This window comes from Cygnus atratus, chromosome 4 (assembly GCF_013377495.2).
Source record: "Cygnus atratus isolate AKBS03 ecotype Queensland, Australia chromosome 4, CAtr_DNAZoo_HiC_assembly, whole genome shotgun sequence".
Taxonomy (NCBI): domain Eukaryota; kingdom Metazoa; phylum Chordata; class Aves; order Anseriformes; family Anatidae; genus Cygnus; species Cygnus atratus.
The window spans coordinates 35,629,498-35,652,900 of NC_066365.1; the positions used below are offsets into that span (position 1 = coordinate 35,629,498).

The following is a 23,403-nucleotide window of genomic DNA, read 5'->3' on the forward strand; positions in this document are numbered from 1 at the left end:
CACTGAATTGCTACCCTTTTTAAAGCAAGGAAAATTTTAGCAAAACTTTTTAGTGTTTCTACAGCATTTTTCTTTGAAATTAATGGAAATATTTATCAGGTTTTTGTAGCCCAAATTCAGATTATTTGGTAGGTCTTTACTTCAAATTTGGGTCAGAATAAATTTAAGATGTTGACTGCCTTTTTGGCAAAGTTCTTAGTGATAATACATATATTTTTTAATTTCAAAAATGTGAAATGTTGGTCATTTTTTAGTATAATGAGAAGGGAAAAGTTAGTTTCGATTTACTTCATGACTCCCTTCCCTTTCTTCTACGACAATAATCAGCCTGGCCAGAAGATCAATATGGTATTATTCCTAACTGAACTGATACACAGTTAAAATAAAGGATAGTAGATTAAAATACTTCAGTATCTTTTAAAGGATTTATGCAGTTAAGGAAAACTAAGCAGAGCAGGATGTCCTCAGAACTATTTTTTCCATGTGGGCCCAATCTTTTAAATGCCCATTTCATAGATGCACGTAGAATCACACATACGAGTATTTTCATTTTAATGGGACTCCACACCTGTGAAAGATTACTTGAGCTGAAGTGTTTTTAGAATCTCACTTTTGCATATTTGTACATGAAAAAGTCCTCATTTCTGATCCCAAATTAGAGAAAGAGTATAATGAAAAGCAACGTTTCATCATCTTGGGAATGTTGTTCTGCTTTTTACTTGAGGCATCTGGTTACTGTATTGAAATTGGTAACTTTCTGACTAGTGTAGTGACTGTATAGTGAACAAATGCTTTCTCCCTTCTTCTATCTTCAGTACAGCTGATGCTGAGCAGCTGGAGGCTGTTACTCCTGAATCATTATACACAGTTAATGGCCAATCTCCAGCCAAATTACAGCATTAGAAGTCACTATAAAATGACAAGATTCTGTGGGGCAATCAAAAGATAACAAACTCAGTCTACTGGGAAGTCCCTTTGATGCATATATCTATTACACAGTTTGGAAAAAAAAAAAGAAAGAAAACGCAACACCTGCAGCAACCAGTTATTGATCTTTGCTATAGTTCTAGGAAGGAAGGAGCTACAAAACTGAAATGTAGAGAAGTGAACGAAAGGAGATAAACGAAGAGCTGTCATGGTTGCCAATATAGAATTTATATTCTTATTTATACCTAGCTTATACTTTGGATGCATGAAACAGAATAACTTGTGAGGATTTAAAGGTACAAAGAGTCTGTATCTGTGTCCCTGACTGTTAATGGAAGAAATATATTTCCTTGAGGGCAAGAGTTTGGGATAATATTTCTTAATGGAAACATTAGAAAAGTGTGCTTAATGTTTTTTTGATAGTTTGTTCGTTTGTTTGTTTTTCTGAAATGGAGTAAACCAATTTGGAGCTGATTTAGCATCTTTTTGTTTCAATACTTATCTATGGAGTAAGAACGTTTCTCCTTATATTCAAATAATATGCCTTTTTTTCTGATCGGTAGCATCTTAAAAATAGAAGGATGAAGGTTTTCCATCCTGAAATAATAAAACGAGGGTTGAAAACTTGCATACATCAGGAATAGAGTTACTTTTTTGCAACAGGTATATTTATTCTTTTTTAACAGTAGAAAGCCTGAAAGAATGCTCGAAATGTACCATGTATTGGGACACAGAGAGGGCAGTATCTCACAATAAAGGAATAAGTGAATGGAATAAAAGATTAGGAGAGAGAGAGACAGAGACAACTTGAACACATACATAAAATCCTTTCTAGAGGCCCTTATCTAATTGCCTCATTTATCTAGTTTCATTTATAAGCTCAGTTTTATTCTGGGACACTCGCAGAGATTGTGTGAGAATGGCTGTAGAATGACCTAACTGGCAACGGGCTTTCTACAAACCCTTTTTTTTTTTTTTTTGTATGCCAATTCTCAGGGCAATTACTGCAGTTGCCCTTTTTATATTAGCATCTTGGGTGGTTAGGCCTAGGGTTTACTCACTCTTTTTAATAGTATAATTTCTTTTGATAAATAAGCAGTTGGGATTTTTGTGTCTTTTTTTGAGAATACTTGTTTTCCACTGGGACTTCCTATGTATCCATGTGGGCTTAAAGCAGATGCCTGCTTTCACATGATACAAAAGATGATTTAAAAATGAAGCAGAACACTTTCCATAAGCTATTTCCCCTTTCTCTCTATTCTTCATCTAGATTACTTCTAAGTTTTGAATTTTTGATTGAATGACCGAAACATTTTTATTTTTTTTTAAGAAATAAACTGAAATATTTGCTTCAGTTTTAAAAGTGATTTTCTGGCTGCAGTGCAGTTGATGAGAATTTTTTTTTATGCCATTGATTTGAATGAGCCCTGGATTTAATTCTTAACCTTTAATGAAATTTCATTTCCTGATTCCACTAGTAGATTAAATTGTCTTTATTATTAAGATGAAAACTGTATGGTCATTGTTATCCCTTCTTTTCACAACTGTGGCATATACTGGCTATATACATGACTATAGAATATACATTACTGGGGATCTTCAATTTATGTACAGCCCACTTTTTTTTTCTTTTTTTCTTTTTTTTTTAAGTCTCTAGGAATGAAGCAGTGAGAAAAGAACTATCACATTTCCCCAGCCAGTTATTGAGAGTATTATGAACTAAAGTGGGGTTTATTTTTTTAATATATTCATTAAAGAAAGTGTTAAAGATGTTATCTCTGTCAGATATTTAAATGTTGCAAAAATACTTGAGTGACTTTCTTGCTTTGCTGATTATGAAGAGTGCAATAAAACTGCACTATCTGACAGGTTTAGACAGCTGGCTCATTCATGAGAAGTTCACATTTTTGTCACCCACGTTGAATAAGGGAAGATTAGATGGTAAGGTCAATTTACAAAAATGGTTGTCAGGACATTTTTTAATTGTAAAACTTTTTGTGATGGAATTCAGGAAAAAGACTAAAGGCAGAAAGCAGTGGAGACAAAGAGCTGCTATTAACCTACAGATGCTACTGCAGGGTTCATTTTAAGATTGGTCACACTGCTTAGCCAATGAAGTGTTGGTGTGACTATAAGGGACCACCCTTTTCTGGGGTGAGAGGGCAATTTGGTCTTCATGCTCATTTAATCCTGAGATGTCTTTCAATGGACTGTCAGTTGAATCTACATTGTGCAAAATTATGCATGCACTTTTTAATGCAGACCATTGTTCACTAAGCACTTAACCAAGATCTCTCAACCAATTTCCATTTGGCATGAGGTCACTTGAAACCCAAGCAAACATATATGGAAGGCAAGTGTAATTTTCTGTTCCTCTCAGCTGGAATGCTGAATAGAGATAAATACAAGTAACAGTTTTGCTGTACTTAAAGATTTAATATTTATTAAATGAAGACTGACAACTTTCCGTAAAGGAAAATTCATTACATGTCACTACCCTGGAAAGAGAATTTTGCTACTGGAGAGCAATATGGCTAGAGTATGCTAGAAGTTATTGCCTAAAGTGTTGTAAACTGTTGACGCATGAGTAGCTGCATATAAGAACCATTAGTGTGTGCATGCTGTGGCTACTCTACTTTCTTTTTACAGGCTAGATTTTATAAAAGCCAGGTAGTGCAAAGGAAATCTGATAGCCAGTAAACAGTGAACAAAGAAACTGCCAATAATGTCCCAGAGCTGGAGATAACAGGGCACCGATTCTGAAGATACATCTAATTAGAATATTAATACTTTAGAAAACCTGACTAGAGCATGTACACCATATTTATTGATACATTTACAAAAATTCAATTTTATGTTAGCTCTTCAAGGAACATTTACATTTAAAACCATATTTGGCAATAATTGTTATACGTTTTGTACAAGTGACATCTTACACAGCCAACACGTGCTAATGTGAGCTTTTGTCCAGTGAAGTTCCATTCAGTGTGAAATCTGTAGCAGTCTAATCATGTATAATCTGGCCCGTCCTGTTATAGTGAAAATCACTTTATGAACGCTTCTAACATATGCTGGAATTTTATTAGGATTGGTTGGTGGTTGTTTTTTCATCCGTCGTAAATGAATACAAGTTGACACAAGGATACATTTCTAGATTAGATCCACAACACAATAAAGAGTGTGTTTGCTCTCTCTTTCCCCGTCTTTCCAATTAAGTTGGTGAAAAATGTAACTTTAGTATTATACAGGACATGGCAAAGCTGTCTCATCTAGGTGATGTCTATATTATAAAAATAAAATAAAATAAAATAATATAAATATGTAACATGAACCCAGTGCCCATTGTTAAATAAAATATATGATAAAAAGCAGACCTTCTAGGATGACTGGTTTTGAAATATGCGAGTATAATTTAATTATTAAACACTCGAAACAATCTTGATATTAAGCTGCGATAACCAGATTTTTGCATCTATGCTAGATAAAGAAATGCGTAACATTCTGTAATAGAGTTACATTGATGAAGGTGAAGGTTACAGTCTTACAATGAATTGCCTAGATAGGAATGCATTAAGGAGATCTGAAATATTCTCTCATAACGTAGATCATTTCGCCTTAAAAACTGTTACAACTGGATTTCATTAAGTCCAGCAGTTTATACAGCGATGGTTCAAAACTGCTCTCTTATTGCTATAATCAGGCAGTTGCAGACACAAGGTTTCTGGGATGTCAGTGAATCCAAAATGACATCAGGAAAGTCCTTTGACGAAATTGTGGTTTGCAGTGGAATTGCTTTGTAAACTATTTCTCATGAAGAAATATATAAAAAAAAAATTCCACTACCTGTGAAACCGTATTTATGATAGTGCCCGCCCGTGTATGTGTGCATGTATTGGGTATCTGTACATCCGTGGGGACGTACAGGAATATTTACACACATACAACAAATTTATTGGCACATTTCTGGATACTATATTTAAATTAATAAAGTAAATCAAATCACCGTTATTTGTTGCAGGATAACCAACCGTCTTTTAAAAATGACAGGATTCAAAACAAATGCCCGTTGAAAGTGTAGTTTCCAAATAGTCCCAGAAACTATACAATATAGCTGGTTAGGTCCAGCAAATAGGATGTCATGTCTAGGATCTGATCAAGAATACCTGCCCTTGTCACTCTTCGGATGTTTCTATCCACTTGTTCACACTGAGGGCCGAGATAGCCTTTTTTACATAAGCATTTATTAGGCCTTACACAGACACCTCCATGTCGACACGCTGGGTCACACTTTGCTGTGGGTAAAAAAAGAGCAGTTTTCTAATTTCTTTCAAGTATCACAAAGCAAAAAGATACAATATGTATTCATTAAGAACTACTTTTCTGAACTTATAATGGTAAAGCACATAAATTAAAAACAAAATAGAAAGAATGAAATATTGGATGTTTCAAAATCATATTTTTGAAAGTTGTAGAATACTAGGGGGAGGAAGTATATTTTTATGTCTGAGAGAATATCTCCCAGGACAAACTGTGAAAATCAAATAGGAAATTTTTGAAAATGTCCAATTCCTGTATTCAGGTGGGATTTTGGAGTGCATTGGAGACTCATCTCAAAAGATTTTAGGCTTCAAATATCATATCACTTAAACAAGACATACAAAATTGCTAGAAGTTTAGATAGTGGTGGTCTACGTCATCCCATATCTTATGACGACAAGCCAAAAAAGTCCTGAAGTTGTAGAGACATATCAGCAACTGACCACATCCAAACCAGCAAGTACTATATCACAGATAAACTTCTTACTCTGTACATGCAGAGTTCTGCACTACACTATTTCCTTAGCAGAGCAGAGTACAAGTGAGGCACAAAATGGGGTCCATTTGGCTCCTGAATAACTTAATCTTGGAATAAAATGGAATTAACATTAAAAAAAAAAAAAAAAAAAAAAAAAAACGTATTTTAGACAGCTTTTGTCAGTTAAGCTTGAAAGATTTCCCTATCTCTTTAGTCGATATTTGACAATTTACCAGTAGAGTTCTAGGTCAATCATCTTGCCCAAGTTTTTCAGATTTAAATGCTATATGAATCTGTAGCCAGTGTTAGCAAAAATAGTATTCATAACTTCCAGTTTTGAAAGTGGTCTCTTCTATGGCACAGTCACTGCACTGTGATACAGGAACGCTATAATATCTATTTACAAAGACTTAGAATACACTACACAAATAAAGTTTCTTGATATTATTCATGAATTTCTTAATTACCTTAGATGTAAATTGATGCCTTGTAACTATTTTTTCTTATTTATATTACGTTTATAGCTTAAGCTTCAAGCTAGAACACCTCTGCTAAGTGCTGTGTGGGATACAATGAAGAAAACTCCTTAGTCTATATGCTTTTCTGCAGCTTTCTTGTACAAACTTGTATCTAACAAACTATCTATCAAAGAACAATAATTTTTTAAACAAAACAGATTATTCAAGATACATTCATGGTCACACTAGAGACATTTTTTACTTTGAATTCCACTTGGACAAGGGCTGTAGAATGGACCTCATTCTCCAAATATAGGCAAGGTCTGACTGACAAGTGGGGACAAGCGAAGCTGGGCTATCTGGCTGGATTACCTCATCCATTTCTCCAGCCTGCTTTTCTTGCACACTGTGTGATGCTTGGCTTATGCATCTTGTCAGTAGGATATATCGTTAGCGATTTCATCCATTGCATTTCAATACAAACTACATCACTTCTGCTCATCAGTAAGAACTGCAAGGCTGCTGGAATTTACACTCCAGTCTGTAAGGGCTGCATGTCAACCTCAGTAGGGCCCTCCTGAGAGCCTTTCCAACCTGAAGTATCCTGGGGTCCATCACCTGATCCTTGCTTTGTCTTACTCTACAATTCTTCTCCTCTTTTGTCTTACGTCTGCATATTGACATCTGGTCAAACTCTCTGAGCAAATATGAGCCAGAAGACTGTGCTGATACATTAATAGTAGCTTCTGGTTCCCAGGCTTGCTCTGGAAGATCTGTTAGGCCAGAGTTATGCGGCTCAGCCACAGTAAGCACAGTCTCTGTGAGACACTGATAGCACAGCTGTGGCACTCAAGGTCACTTGTTCATTCCTCTCTCCCCGTTGGTGGCATACGCCACGTTCGCCATCCATTGGGTTTGATCACTGTCGCTTTTTCAAGTGACTCTTCAAAGATAGGTTACAGCCACAAGATGGGAGTTAATGAAAGCACCACAGTTATTTGTGATGGATCACAATTACTTTCCGATTATTAGCTGCTTTGTGACAAGTTGTACACAGAATTCTCTAGAATTCTCATTTTAGTCTTTAGGATCAAAAATAAGAATGTACCAAAACTAAATTAGTTGTATTAATTCACTAAGTGCAAAATATGCAGTAGTGACCTGCAGGCCTGATTTTAGTATCTTTCCTGACCAGGTATTCCTATTTGACACGGACTGTGTAAGATTGCAGGCAGGAGCTCAATGTCCAACAGTGACCATATTATTGATTGCACTTCCTTTTATTTTACAGAATTGGTGTAAAAAGAAGAATGCTGTTGTCTGTCATACTTCTGCTCTCACCTGCATTCTGAAGTGGTTCCCATTGCATGAGATGTTTTGATTTGAACTGTTGCACTCACCTAAAGACTTATTCTGCTCCTACACCTCATGAGATCAGTATCTCTTTTATGATGTCTGAGAACTAAGTGTCAATGAAAATTTCTCCTAGCAAATTATTAAAAGCAAATTATGCCGTCATTGTTTTATTCACTTGTTGCTATGAATCTATATACAAACCAGCTCTGCAGAACTCTCCTTCCCAGCCTTGATTACAGCAGCATTTTCCTGTGGGAGTGCAGTGCCCATTCCGACAGTGCCTTGAGCATTCAGATGTCAGTGTCTGTGCAGACTGAGCTGTTCTTTTGCATTCTTCAGGGACTAAAGGCCTGTATAAAAATATACGAACCAAGCGTATAGTTAAAATTCAGGGTCAAGGAGAAAAACTGCTTTTGCACACGAAATTGAAAGTTGTAATTTTCACTCAGTATACTTGTTTTAAGTGGCTTCTGTAGGAACGCGTACAGCTTTCCACAGAAAGTATATTGATACAAAAGAAAAATCCAAATCTCATTTAATGCTCTCGGTTGGAAACGTGCATACTTTATCATGAAGCACATTCATTTCCTTGTATTCAGAAAGATATTGGCAATGAACATAGAATTCAAACTTTATTTTTTTATTGAAGGCCTGATTCTCATTTGTGCTATTATCAGCGGTGTAAATCAGTGTTCTTAGAGGACTTTTTTTCTTTTTTTTTCTCCAGAACACCAGTAAAATAAAGATGGTATGTTACATTGCAGAAAAATACAGTGTTACTTGCTATTCTTTCATATAACTGCCTTCAGAGGTCTTTTGCAAGATTAAATAATAGTTCTTGAGACTTCCTGAAGCTTGAATGTGGTAAAAAGAGCATCCCGAAGATCTAATCACGGGCAGCATATATCTCTAGAGGTTGGGAACTGAATTGCCTGTCAGCAGATTTCTTACGGTACTCAAGGTGTTGACTTCAGGCAGGCAGGCCCACAATAAATTTTTGTAATAAACCTGAAAAGCTCTCTTGCTTCCAGGCAACACTTTTACTAAGGGTAACTGAGCACTGGCACAGGTTGCCCAGAGAGGTTGTGGGGCCTCCCACCTTGGAGCTGTTCAAAACCCACCTGGACAACCTGCTGTAGGTGTCCCTGCTTGGGCAAGGTGTTGGGCCAGATGACCTACAAAATATTTTTTGTCCTACAAGATATTTTGGATGTCCAGTATCTTTTTTATTTACAAAAGCACAGCATTATATTCCTTAACAACAAAGTATCTGTAGCATTTTAACTTAAGTCTGTCTTAACTGTTGATAGAATTTCAAAGTCTTTTTTACATGGTTTTTGAATTGAGCTGCTTGTCATGCTGACCACTTATTTTATTTGCGATTTGAATTCAGCAGCTAGAGACTGATAGGATCACCACAAGGCTACAGGTTCCAGGGACAGGTATCATGATTTGTCTGCACAGCAATAAATTGAGAAAAGAATGTCAGGATCTCCCAAGAGTTCTAAACAAGTAACTGAATGGAATTGTAATGGCAAATTAAGTTAATTACTGACAAATACAAAATGACTCATTGTCAAAGAAATAGTTTGAACTACTGCCATGCATTCCTAAACTTGAAATTTGTAGGAAAAAGATTCTACCAGTTTTATGGAGAGCTCCGTGAAACCTTGGCTAAGTGTCCAGCTAGAATTCAAAGAAAACAAAACAAAATTGTACAAGATAGTAAGAACAGAATAGAAGAGTACTAACATAAGTATTAAACCCCCAGCTATATGCAAGTAGCTGGAATAGCAACTTGTGTACTGGTTACCCTATCAAATATTAACATTCTAGATTGATACCCCTGTGTGAGCAAAGTAAAAGATCTTGATAGTCTTTGGAGTATGAGAAAGAAGGGGTATGTTGGAAAACAATGTGGAAATTAGTATGTGGAAAACAATGGCGGAAAAAAAAAAAGAGGAGGAAAAATGGGGATTCTTGTTTACCTCCCATTTCAATGTCAGAACTATTGAGGAAAAAAATTAAGCTCAAGAAAATAAAATTGACTAGTTGAACCCATGGCTTCTAAGGTATCAAGGAAGCCCATGTTCTAGCAGCATTTTAAAAAGATATTTCTAAGCACAATGGGACCATTCAAAGTATTATTAGATAGGGTAAAAAATTGTAAGAAAAATAAGCACATATACCTAATGTCACAGAATTCCCTTATTAGCTGACTGGACTTATATTTTTCCCCTATTTTGGCATGCAGCTTTTTAATGGTACATTACAGGGTTTCTTGCATTCTTCTTTGAAACAGAATAATAGAGTACAGGATCACTGGTTTGTTTCACCCTAGCACTTTCTCTGCTCAGGCTTAATTGCTAAGATGATTATTTAAACATCCATTCAGAACTGGTTGCCCAATGACATTAAGGACAGAAAGAATTTGTAGCTGCATCTTTCAGTGTAGCACCAAGTTCTGATTTCAAAAGCACTTTGGAGAATCAGATTCAAGCTCTTGTATTATTTAAGGTCTTTGAAGTATGCTTTGACACCTTTCGTGCAGCACATTTGAAACCCTTTTTTTGTTCACGTATTTCCACAGCTGTCTTTTAAATATAATGTTTTTTTTTTTTTGGACCTGTAAGGAATTTCACTTCTATAGTAATGAGTGCATTACATATGCATTACATATGATCTGGTTAGGTAAGTTCCTACACTTAAAAATTATATGTGAGATTCACAGGCAGCACTGTTTTGAAAAGAGCTATACAAAATGATAAGATTTTCAGTTGAGACTTATTCAGATTTAAAGTAAAAAGATCTGTCTTCTAATTGCTACGTCAGGAAAAGAAAGGTGTAAATTTGTGTTGATTTCTTTACAACCATCTGCATAGGAGGCAACATTTTTTAATTCATCTGTCTCAAAGCCCATTTCTTTCAGGTTATTTTAAACGGAGTCTTCTCTTTTGCTTGCTCAAACACAAGTACAGTACTGTGTTCAGCAGGAAGAATAACCTCAGGTTCCTGGAGCATCTCTTAGAAAAGAGCTCCAGTGGTATATCTTCAGCAAAGAATGACCTCACAAGTCACAGAGGTATTGTATTTGTGAAGACAATGATTTATTTTCTTAATAGATGCAAACTATTTATCTATGATAGTGCTGGAATATTTGGGTTCTTTCTATTCATATTTCATGAGGGAGGCAGAAATCATACTTTTTTTTTTTTGTATCCAGCACAGCATGGCTGGCCACTTTTATGATTTAAAGCTTTCTAATGCTTGTGGTGCTTGTGAATATAACCTTGCCTTTTATTCTACCATCAATCAATAACTTGCACTCATCAGCCTTGGATAATATTTATTAAAGGTGGGGTGGAGTAGAAACAAAGATGGAAAAAATTCTGGTTGGCAGAGTGCCTTAGGAGAAGAGTAATACAAATGCAGCTGCAGCAGAATCCTTTTTGTGTGTGAGAAGAATTACTGTTTTTCCTTATTTGTACTATGGGAAAAGCCACACTTCTTTCTCAGGATTTGAATGCCATTCTGGTACAAACACATATCATGAGAAAGTCTCTGCCCCACAATACTTACACTTTGCATTCTTAAGGCTTTAAGGGGTGGAAATTTTCAGGCTCAGTGTAAGTGTTTTGAACTGAATCTCACTAAGATAACATAAATCTCGAAACTGACTGCTGGGACTTGATCTTTCCAGCACTTAGACAGCGTATGATTTTGTTTATACAACTAGTGCTTCACTCTGTCTCTTGACGTGGAAAATGGAGGGGAATAGATGTAGCCACACCATGGGCTGGAGAGAATTTTTTTACTTGTCTCCCTCAATCTATAAAACTCTAAAGGGTACAGCTTGATTACTCTTACAGTAAGCAGTATTTGGTCCGCAGAAAGTCAGCCAAAAATGTAGCTGATAATGACTATTTATATGGTCTGTACAATTCTAGTTATCTTAAAGAGCTGTTCATATATACAGTACAGTACAGTATATCTTGCTTGTTAAAACATGCTTTCATGAAACTGTGTAACAACTCTAAATGTATGGAACATGGAGGAGAAGTCGTACTGGGGGCTGGGGCCCTTGCTGGGTCCCTTCACTGCCATGGTTAGTGAACTGAGAATTCCTGACTGTGCAATACGTAAAATAATTCTGACTACGTTACTGTAGCTGGTGTAGGAAAGTAGACTCTACTGTTAGTTTCGAGGCATACAAAAGTCTGATGTGCGTTATTAGATTAGGGTTCATCATGTAATTGCTTAGAACTCCATGCTTTCCTTTGTCCAGCTTTTCTCAGCTCCCCTAAGTGTGCAGTGATGTGCTTGTTGTATGCACCAGCCTGTAACTCAGACATACGGAATCAATGCAAATGGAGGGTCAAATTCAGCAATTATACAATGGTACTGAACACAGCATAATTCCTCCATCAGGCCTTTGACACTATATTGAAAATCTCTACTATCCTGCTAAAGCGAAGAAAAAAAAACAAACAACAGAAAAAGAGACAAAATTCCTGGATGTTCGAATTCGAACAAGAGACGTGGCCATAGAAATCCTGATTGTGGTACAAAATATGTGGAAGAACATAATACTTCAATTAACTGCACACAAGATACTAGGTATCAGAAAGATGCCTAAGTATATCACCAAAGTTTGTGTGCTGGTTTATTTTTTTTCCCTTTATAAGGGAAAATGTCAAGAAAAAATAATTTTACTTCACTGTAATTTACTACTTGTCATAGAATAAATATAGCATCTCTTCAGGTACAGTTTCTAAAACTAAAAAGTATACCTTTAGTCCTGGGAGAGATGCCAAAAGCTCGTTACTTGTCTCCAGATTTACTACATGGGAATAATGTGGAAAAAAACTCACAGCTTTTAAGATTTAAACTCAGCAGCATATCAAATTTATTCTTATATGGTATACTTGTTCATGACCTCTAGTCTTAAGAAATTCTGTCATGTTTGAAAACTAGTCCCTAGTGAAGCCTGTATCAATGTTAATAGCTAAGAGGTCAATGCAACTGCTAAACAGTTTGTATTACTGTCAGGGTGGTCATGAAAACAACACCTGCTGCATGAGCACTTGGCAGCTGGGTCAACAGGCACTGTGGGAATTTATCAATTTAGGGGGCCACTTGCATAACACTTTGACTGATGAATTGGGAAAGACTGGCTTACTGGGCTAAAGCTGCTCTATTATGTATGACTTTCTTTAGGATGGCAGAGGCTTCCTGCAGGCTCCAGAAAATAAGCAAAAGATAAACTGAGCTGTTTTTTTTCCTTATAAAGTGATAAAAAGTGAGAACTCCTTAATAGCCAGCGCTAGAAACACTTAGAAAAATCTAAAAAAAAATCCCAAACCAAAACAAAAACTTTTACAGTCAGTGAGCTGTGATGTGATTGAAAAAAATCCTTAGGTTTTTCCATCGTGGTTACAAAGGAGTTTTGTGAAGTACTTCTGTAAAGTGAAACTCTCTAGACTGGTATTTGCAAAAAGCTCTAATTTCTCTTTAGTGTCTCTTATGGGAATAGTAACTGCATGTGGGTAGGTAAATGAGATAAGAATTTTGCATGCTATGGCTAAACTAAACATAATTAGACATTAATTCTGGCTTTCCATTCCCTCAAATGACTTAAGGGATAGTAACTTTCTGAACAGAAAGAAATCACATGGCCCACCTGGGTTGGTGAGAGCATTCACCAACAAAATTGGCTCATTTGACAGTCAGCTTTAAGTAGTAGCTTCACAATATTTCTATAACCCATCAGAACTATGTTGATGCAGATTAGTCTAGTGCTATATGTTTCTGACTTGCCATTTCCATAGTAATTAAAGTCTTCAAGAAGGCTACACTTCCATAAATGCTGCTCTTACACCTTACCATCTAACACTCCTGACTCATGCTAAAAAGTAAAATCACAACCATTCTTGTAAAGAGCCTGAACAATGTCAACATGAGATATAACCTAGATATAGTCCCTTAACATTTGAAATCGTTCTGTTTGGAAAGACTCTCGTAGTGGATATCCCAACAGTGGTGATGGAAAGGATGATAAATGGAATTACATACTCTGGAGGGGCATGAAAGAGGAGTGAGATGGTTTGAATCAAGTTCAAGTTTCAATCCTACGGAAAGCAGCTATTCTGGCTGTTGATACAAAACATATTGAAATCCAGATCTATAAGGTGTTAAACACATGGAGAGGAAGAGGAATTCTTACATGTGCAAGGAAACTTATTAAGCTCCGCCTTCTTTTGTAAATATTAGCTGCTAGCTCCAGTGAGCCATGCTGGTCAAAACAGTTATTCTTCGGCTTTGGAGTCACGGTATAGGCAGTGGCAAAAGCTTGTAACTTCATAGGGATTACAGCAGTGCATGAGTGGCCTTCTAACTTCTCTGGTTTTAGTCTCATCTTTTAAACAGAAATCTCTTGCATTGTCTGTCACTTTGACTATTCTTCTCTGAATCTTTTTCGTTTTATCTAGAATTTGCCTAGAGGTGAACATGATCATAGTGTAAGTATTCTAACAGAAGACTTAAAAAGCCAGTCTGTCACTGCTCTGCCACCTTCCAAAGTTATTTTCTTTCTTTTTTTTTTTTTTTTTGGTTTGCTCCACTCTATGGTTTTCATAGAACAGCTGGTAATAAGTTTGTATCAGCTATAATTTAAACATTATCAGCAAATATTTCTTATTTAAATACGCATTTTTAATACTGCTTACATTTAATTTTCTACTCTCATTCTATATTTTCTTTCCTAATAGGATTGTCTCCTATTTTCTCTATTACTGACTGACAAGAGTATTTGGGCTTATATACATTTTCTATATCACTGTTTACCCAATAATTTTCTCTCTCTTTTTTTTTTTTTAACCTAAATATTTTCTCATTCATTCCTAGCCCTTGAAAGTATTTTACTTCTCATAACATTGCATTTTTTGACAGTTTTAACTTAGGAAACTCTTGTCTGTTAGTTTAACCAATTTACCTAATAGTAAGTGTTTGTAATTCTTCAGGTTTCCCTCATCTCCTGCAATCTGAGAGCTAAATATGGTATTACCTATGTTCTCCACTGTATTCAGCTGTGGTATTAAATAATAGATGTGTCATACGCCTGGTCTTTAAATTGTTTTTGAATTTTCTGTTTCTGACTTATCACTGCATTGCCTAATAGTTCCCACATACCAATGTGTCAAAATAGCAACCTTGTTTTGACGAGAAGGATTATTTAATTCTGGGCTTTTCATGGGAGGCTATTAAGTTATTGACATGAAGTATTTGGAGACCTGTTGGAGGGGTGAGGAACTAAAAAGAGGTTTCCTGTGGTACCTTGTATTCTATGTTTCAAACTGCCTTGATGGAGGGATTCAGAACCTCTGTGTTGATCCTATTTATTATCAATTTTCATATACCACCTCAGTTTAACTCCTAATGTTTATTACATCTGAAGGATTGTTTTAGGATAGGACCTTCCTATTGCTAATTATTGAAGTTTCATGCAAAGGGTTCGCTGGATTACTCTTATTCTCTGATCTTCTAATGTTTTAAACATCCTATCTCTTTTGAAAATTTTCTACTGCTAGCAATATCAAAGTAATAGGTTTCTTTCTTAAGTTCTGTTTGAGATGAGGAAATCAGGCTCACAGTTATGTTTGAGAACAAGTTTGCTTACACAGTAGTTTCTTACAAAGATCAAAAGAAACAAAATCCTGCACCTCTGTATAACGTTTATTATTTAGAATAGAAGAGTAATTACGTACTCTTATAGCAGCTTATAAGCACTAGGAGAAGATTGTTTTTTGCATGAAGTTTTAAATTTCCAGCAAGGGGTCACCACAAGGAATGATAATTGTATTCTTCTGCACTGCCCCACGCATGGAAGGCTCACTCTGCAAATAGATTAGTCTGCCAGGGGCCACCTGTCACAGAACTTTGTTATGTTAGTAATGAATTTCTACGATGTGACAAATCAATACCTTGATGACTATATACCTGATGCTCATAGCCTACTTGTAGCATCTTTGTTTTGTGTTTTAGAAAGTTCACTGTGTTAGGGTTTGCACTTTTTTTTGATGTAGTTGTATGGCATGTAACATGAGGAAGGCATTAAACAGAAAAGCAAAATAACAGTATGCAAAAAGTATTAGCAGATGATTAACAATTAGTATTTTGCTAATAAAGCGTTACGTAAACATTTGTCAAAGCCATGGAATTTTTAAATTGTTTACGAGTGTAATGTGAAATCAGCATGAAATGGTAAGTAGAGCTGCTATGCTCTTTTGTGGAAGTAATTGGTCATCTTTCACTTAAAAATCATCAATAGTATGAGATTAAAAAACAGCAAAACTCAAAACTTTGGCTGAATGAAAATTGTCCCATGTTTCTAGAAAGTGTTACCAAAAACTATATCCCTTTGCCACAGTCTGTTTAATTTCAAATGTATGCCAATTTACAAAAGTATTTTATAGTTTTCTGGTTACTTTCACCAGTAACCAAACACAGTCTTGACCCTTTTCCATACATGAAAACAGCCAACCGTGAGTGCAGCAATGGGAGGTCTGGCCTTTCAGGTATGTCAGCTGAAGACCACCCTACTGGAAGAGGTAACAAGAACAAAAAGCCGAGGTCAAACAAGGCAGCCCCATGTAATTAGATACTAATAGTGGATTTAGGGTGTAAAATTCACTTAAAACCATATACCAACAGACTAAACAATCCCAATAAGAATGGCAAGTTTTGTTCTAAAACAATGTTTTTAATACCAGAAAGCATAAATAAAACATACATAATAACCTTGACTGACAGACTGCACTAACCTGCAGTAACATCTGCTTCCAAACTAGTTGCCATAGGTTTGGGTAGCATAATTAAAAAACTCTGAAACTCTACTGTAACTTATAGAACAGTGTGCACCCAGTTTCATGGATTTATTATTGATTTCAGATGTTGTCCCATAACAATTTTTAGAAGTTAAATTCTGACAAGAAAATAAATTCCTCTCTTAAACAGTCAACAGCAAAATCAATAATGGATGTCTGACTGTATGTGATGCTAAAGGATAAACATGCTGAAGTAGGTACTGAACTAATAGACATACTAATCTAGGTTGTTCTCATGGGAATGATGAGGTCAAATTAATTAGTATGACAAAATTTATTTCTGTTGGCCCTTTAATTTTGTGTTAATTTTTGATGCTTTTGCAGGATGCATGTGGTAGCCGTATATGCCGTGAACTTGGTCTGATGGAGCAGCATGATCCATCATGAAGAAAGTGGTATTTCACCAGCGAAAGTAAGTGTCTGCTAGTCACTTTCTCTTATTACTGCTGGGCACACTGGACTGCATAGGGGACTGGCTTTGTGCAGTCTTTCCATGTCCCCTGATATTTCCACGGCTGTAGCTGCTCTGCAAAGATCTTGAAGGTGATCACATCTCAAGAAATTCTGGTTTAGTAATTTTCATTTATTCTCATTTTACAACTGGTAAATTAGTTTAAATAACTGTACTGATCATATTAATTCTGCATCTTATAAATCATTTGGGTGGGATTCATAAGCTGTGGTTTAAGAAAAGTTAATGAAGAACACGAGAACATTAAGAAATAAGTAGATGTAAGAAATGTTAATGACTTCAGTGTATTTTGGCACACAGTCCAAGAACAGAAGTTTTCCTTCCTTAGATTCTGTCTTTGTGCTCCAAACCTTCCTAAGGAGAGACAGGTGAGTGCTGCAATGTGGAAGGATCTTGAAACCTAGTAAGCAATAACAATGCACACCCGCTGAGGATTCAGTCCTCTGTATACTTCTCAGTTGGTGGTGTCTCCTATACAACAACGGAGATGTTTGGGAAAGACTGAATTTGTCCCTCAGACAAGTTTGCTTATGGCAAAACCGAAATTGTGAGGAAGTGAGACTGGAACTGACCAGGTAGTAGCCAAAGAAATTATTGACCTAAAGCTAGTACCATCAAATTATTTCTGTAGTAGCTTTTCAGTATGCAGAGTAGATATTGTCAGCCAGTACTAACCTTTTGAGCCAGCTTCCTTTGTGAACTGTCACACCGCAGTGGCAGGTAAGGCAGCAGTAGCACTAGGGGGAATTCCAGCGTTCTGCCTTCCATACACCCTGTATAACCTCTGTGGTACCTACAGGGCATTCGGCTTCAGAACTACCAGAAGCATCTTTTACCCTTTAATGTGTCTAAACTTCTAAGAAAATATACAAAGAATGTGAATCTAAGTGGGAAAGTGGGCAGCACTTATCATAATGTTGAAGAGTAAAAATTAGTGGTGGCTACACTTCTACTGTTCTGACAGTCACTTTCTATGAGACAGTGATTACTTTTAGAGAATCTATTTAGTTTGCTGCTGATGGTACATTGGCTTTTAGGAAACCCCTGTACTAAGAATTTTCCTTCTTATTTAATATAAGTATTGCACAATACAGCTACATGAAAGAACTACACTTACCTTTTGGGTTTTAACCTGTTGAAAGGAAGATTGATCTTAGGGAGTACTGCAATGCTCACCTTTTTGGGTCAATGATCTTGTAGAGCTTGCCATTGTGAGACTGTGTCATACTTTTACTGCTTGATAATATGTAAATCTCACCTGTTAAAGAAAACAACACAATGAAATAGTTCCTCTTTCCTAAGATGTCAAACGTTTTTGTGATCTAGCTGTGTTTGCAAGATGAGGTTAAAAAACACTTTGGAGACCACTCACCTCACTGAAATATACAACACAATCATTGCTATCTGAAAATTTAAATAAGCACTTTTCCCAAATTGATGCTAAAATGTGAAATATACTTTATCATGAATGTTTTTTATTTCATATTGTTCATATATATTTCATATTGTTCATATATATTCATAAAATATATAATTGGGGAATTATAAAGAGGGATCCATCTGTAACACGGGGAATTAAAACAGGCATATGAGTTGTGTCATAGTGAGTGACAAGGTTCAAAGAATGTGAGAGAAAATAAGGACCTTTGACCCTTCCAACAACCCTTTCTCTTCTCAATTCCTCTTACACAGCTGGTAAGTTGTAGCTGAAACAGCAGTGAAGAAAGCTTTGGCAAAGGATAGCTAGCCTTCAGATTTTTTGTTTTAAAACATTTACTATGATTTTTAATAGCTTAGCAGGCAATACTGATAAGACTTATAATTTAATAACATAGTTTTTTCTATTTACCTAATTCATCTTCGCCAAATCCCAAGACAGGGCCTGAAAAGAAACCTCTACATGAACCGCTGTTGCCAAGACAGAGGGGTTTCTCTTGCCACTGTTTAGTTGCAGGATTCTGTTGCAGTGTTAAAAAATTTCTATATTCAAAAATAAATAAAAAAAAATTGTTATATTACATTTTAAATATAGAATTTTCACTATACAGATAAATAAGTACACACTTGCAGGAAGAAGCTCCATAAATACATATATGCAGTTCATCACATCTTATTTCTTGCCTGTTATTTTTCAGATGCTTAAAAAGCATAGCATTTCCCTTCCTTTCATCTAAACATTGCAAAATTGGGTTCAAGCCATACTATAGATAATTATTTGTGAATACTGAGCTATTTGGCATGGGAAAACTATACCCATTTATTTAAAAATAATTCTGTTGCTCCATCAATGATGTTTCCATAAAACCCCAAAAGTTTTCCTTATCTCATCATTTAGACCTGTTTGGCAAACAATTCCATGATTAACATTTATTCCCATTATAATGTAAATGATGTATGTAAGTGTTTGTAGAACTAAAAATCTTTAGAAAGCTGTGATGTTAGAGTCTTTGTCTGTACTTTATTCCAAGGATTAGACATGTTATGTATGCTGCCATTCATTAGAATGTCATGCTGTTTGATTTCCAAATCTTGAATTTAATCTGCATTGTCACATTGCTACATGGGCAAAGTGACACAATTTAAAATGACTGTTGCTGTTCTTTTATACAGGAAGCTCATAACTAAATACACCTTATGTTCACTTTTGTTTAAGGCTGAGATTATAAGAAACCTACCCATTACGGTCTCCAAACACATAACTTCCATAGAGTCTTTCAGACTGGCAACCTCGATAGACAAATCCACCAACCAAGGCTCCACTGCTGAATGGTTTGAATTCTAGAAGCGAAGGCTCACTTTCTAAAAAGGAACTACCATAGCATTAGATCATATGCAGTTTCATATTTTGATTCATATTTATGAAATGTATTATTACTCCAAGAAATAGGTTAATTCTCTTTAAGTGTTCTTTAAAATTCAAGGTGTGTAGCTGGAAAGAAAGCATTAGGAAAATCAGAACGTTGCAACAAAAGCTGTGTGTGAAACAATGAGTTAGGGATTTAGATAGGAGACACTATAATTACCTTCTTCCATGCACAAGCCAAGAGAATAAAACTGTATCAGGATTAGGTCAGACTTCCATTGAAGTTAATGTGATTACAGCTATTAACTTTTTTGTGTCACTACAGTCTACAGAATAGATCTCTTGAATGTCAGGAATATAATTAAACCCCCTTCACTGAAAAGGGTGCTCAGATTTTTCACCAGTACCTAAGAGCATGAATTCCTGTGATTTTCAGCAGAACTTGTTTTCAAAGCTATTCAATGGTTTGAGAAACTCTTTCAAAATCAGTTTTAAATACAGTTTGTCTCTTACTTCCCATAAAACATTAGTATTGCTGGATGTAGCTACTTATGGTAATTTTTCCTGCTGCTATTATAATTGCAGTTCCTACACACACATATATATATATTTTTTTTACAGAACTGCAGAGTTTAGTCACATCAAATCGTGTCTTTGAGGAAGTTTCAATGCAAATGTTCCTATGCATGCAATCAAATACTGCTTAGGGTAAAAGCAGACAAATTGAAATCCTAACTGCATAATTTTAAGTTAAAGCCACAGCCAACAGACTTTTTTGTTTCATAGGAACTTTATTTTTGGTTGAAGTGCTGTCTGCAGGTCTTTGATAAATGAATTTCCTAGATTATTCTACATGAGAAAGAGCTGAAATTTTATGTGTGGGAGAAAAGGATGATGGGCTCTTTTTATTTAAGCAGTTGACCCACAGCCTAGTATTAATACTGGCAAGCTGTTCTGGATAGACACAATATTGCTTAGTTTACTCTACAGTAAAGATGCAGTCAAAATTCCATTGGAGCAGTGGTTTACCAAATATTATTCTTTGGTTTGGCTTTTATAAAATGCACACAAAAAATACATGCAATAACTGAAGTCGAACAATTGCATTACACGTTGGGACTGTGCTACTAGCCAGCACAGCTGCTTTGAAGTACAGTACAGGTGGAAGAACTGGAGATGTGAATAAAACCTGAAAACATTATGTTCCAGGAAATATGTCAGTTCTTGATCCCTTTAAACACCTTTGAAATTTACCACCTTTTACCACCATATATTTAGAAGCTGGGAAATGGTCAACCAAGGCAGAGGATAGCTCAGATTAACTACCACCTGGCTTCCCTGAACAAGCAAGTGATCTTAGTAGGTATCAGAGTTAAGCATTAAATTAAAATTGTGAGTGGCAATCATACTGATTCAGAGAGCACATAAAACATTCTAAAACTTTAAGTTCCTAATTGAGTATGTTTATTCTATTGCAATCTAAACTAGTCTTTTATTATGAAGTAGTAGCATAGTGCATTTCTCTAAGTTGTTCATTTTTAGTAACATTTAAACAGAGCTCAGTCATTTCCCTGTTTGGTTTTGTTCTGTTGTTGTCTATCTCATTTTTTCCATTATAGGAGGCACATTACATGAGATTTCCATTCTGTACCTTAAAAGGTTATTTGTGAATGACTAAGAATACATTTTCATCACTTCCTGATATTCCAAAATCTTTTCTTTATGAACCATCATTTGCAATTACAGTGAGATCTTTGAGAGACTAGCAACTAGCATATTTCTTGAATCTTATTTACATGATATTCTGCAAAAACAAGAACAAAGTTCAGTCATTTAAATTTTGTTTCGTCTTTCATCTTTTATCTACTTGTACTGTACTTTCATATGTTCTGTCTTATGTAGGTTACCTATCCTGACTATGCAGTAAGTTACTTGTCATGGCTTTACAGTCCTTTATTGTTTTCTGTTTTCTATTTATTATTCCATAGTCAGAGAAACCTACTATTCCCAGTAGCTTTACCCTGGATGGAACTTACCATAGTCTTTACCCTTTATTATCTGTAAGATTCTTGCTGAAGATCTGTTCTTTCCATTTGAATCTGAGCAAAGTATTGTTAAATTGATGTTTATATCTGTTGGGTGGCGATCCACAGCACAGCTGTAAGACAAGACAATAGAAGAAAATTCATGAAATATATGGATTCAGTAGAATGGCTTCAATAGTATGAAGCGTCACATTTTGAGGGATTACTATTTCATTGTGGCTCATACACATTTGAGGGACCTGCTTCATAATGAGCCAAAATATCTGAGGGAGGCATCAGTTTTGAATATAAGAGAGAATATCTTTCCCATCCCTGCACTATTTTTATATAACATGGAGTAGAGCTATGCTTTTACTTAGTTGAAATCTACTCTGCTCAGCAACACTGGAAATAAGTAATGCTTTAACCAAGCTAAATGAGTTGACTTACATGGTGTAGAAATTTTTGACTGTTAAGAAGTCTGATGGTCAACTCTTGTCTGAACAGCTTCTGAATTTCTGATTTTTTTAAACCATGACTTTAAATGTCACTTCAGTAATACCACCCACCTAATTTGCTGAATTATGTGTTGTTTAGTTAAAGTGTTGCTCTCCTCCTTGTTATTGTTTAGATTTCACCAGATGTTCTCATTTGTTTTCTACGTGCCTTTTTTTCTCAATCAAGATTCTACTGTTCTAATTTCTCAGATTCCCATCCCAGCTGTGTTTTACCAGCTCTCTGCATTAACTTCTCGTGTTTCATAAAGAAAAAAATATAGAGGGGGAAAAAAAAGCCAGTATGTTGTTTCTTCCATTTCAGTCTTGACTTGTAATAGCTGTGCATTCTCATCTCCTTCCTTACCCTTTTCCAATACACATTTGTTTCTAACTGTGACACGTATGTGAAGATGGAGGAGTGGCTGTTAAAAAGGTTCATGAGTGCCTTTATTATGAAAATTTTGTTACCAGACTAAATAAAATATTTCTGGCTGAAAACGGTACCTGCTCCAGAGTAATTCAGTTTAATTGTAATTTACTTACCGGCCTGGATTGTGGAGTCCATGTGCAAAAATTTCAGGAGGTTGGTTTGTGCTATTAAAATGTGGGTTGCTCCGCGGTATGGAATAAGGGACACTGCACAGGTCAGTATTTACGTCGAGGCGTAATACAGAACCTGTAAAATCACTGAGAAAGTTGGAGGATAAAATAATTGTCTTTTGAAAGTATTTTACTAGTATATTTAACCCATATAATACTACTGTGAACCAGCAAAAGAAACCGTGTACTTTACTTAATATTCATGTCCAGATTGGTCTTTTATGGTATGTGAGAGTCCTAAGAATTGTAGCAGAACCCATCAAAGACAAATTTTGGCCGACACATTGCCTTGTTATATCTATACTAGAACTCCTCTGACCATTCTGCTGGGGAGCAACTTGGTAACAAGAACAACTTTCTGTATCACAGCATCTGTTTCAGTCACCCCCCTTATTCTATATTAATTTAAAATAATTGCTCTCTGGTCTTGGTGTTAAGGATATCCTGATTGTAAGGTTCAGGAGCACCTGCTATTCTGCTGAGCCAAAGAAGCCTTTGAGCATAGCAACTACTTTTAGGTCTGTAAAGGCTCAGTATCACTCTTTCTCTAAACTAAAGCAAATATTGGGCCAACACTTTGCAACTCTAA

At 35.7% G+C, this 23,403-nt stretch overlaps 2 protein-coding genes across 3 annotated transcripts in view; one reads left to right on the forward strand and one right to left on the reverse strand.

The window, feature by feature from the left end:
• The window catches only part of ANAPC10 (anaphase promoting complex subunit 10), a 176,601-nt gene that overhangs the window by 90,264 nt on the left and 62,934 nt on the right, over positions 1-23,403 (forward strand). The window contains exon 5 of one of the 2 annotated variants that reach the window (XM_035549452.2): positions 7,472-7,742. In XM_035549452.2, the coding sequence (XP_035405345.1) occupies positions 7,472-7,561 (90 nt within the window). In that variant the 3' untranslated portion in view covers positions 7,562-7,742. Of the gene's footprint in view, positions 1-7,471; positions 7,743-16,742; positions 16,831-23,403 lie in introns of those variants that run through there. The other variant, XM_050710424.1, reaches the window with a different exon arrangement.
• HHIP (hedgehog interacting protein) overlaps positions 2,747-23,403 on the reverse strand; it is a 72,893-nt gene continuing 52,236 nt past the window's right edge. The window contains exons 7-13 of the mRNA XM_035549463.2: positions 22,758-22,901; positions 21,730-21,851; positions 19,566-19,689; positions 18,740-18,870; positions 18,067-18,148; positions 7,738-7,886; positions 2,747-5,219 (exon numbers count right to left, since the gene is read on the reverse strand). Of these exons, the coding sequence (XP_035405356.1) occupies positions 5,026-5,219; positions 7,738-7,886; positions 18,067-18,148; positions 18,740-18,870; positions 19,566-19,689; positions 21,730-21,851; positions 22,758-22,901 (946 nt within the window). The 3' untranslated portion in view covers positions 2,747-5,025. The remainder of the gene's footprint in view (positions 5,220-7,737; positions 7,887-18,066; positions 18,149-18,739; positions 18,871-19,565; positions 19,690-21,729; positions 21,852-22,757; positions 22,902-23,403) is intronic.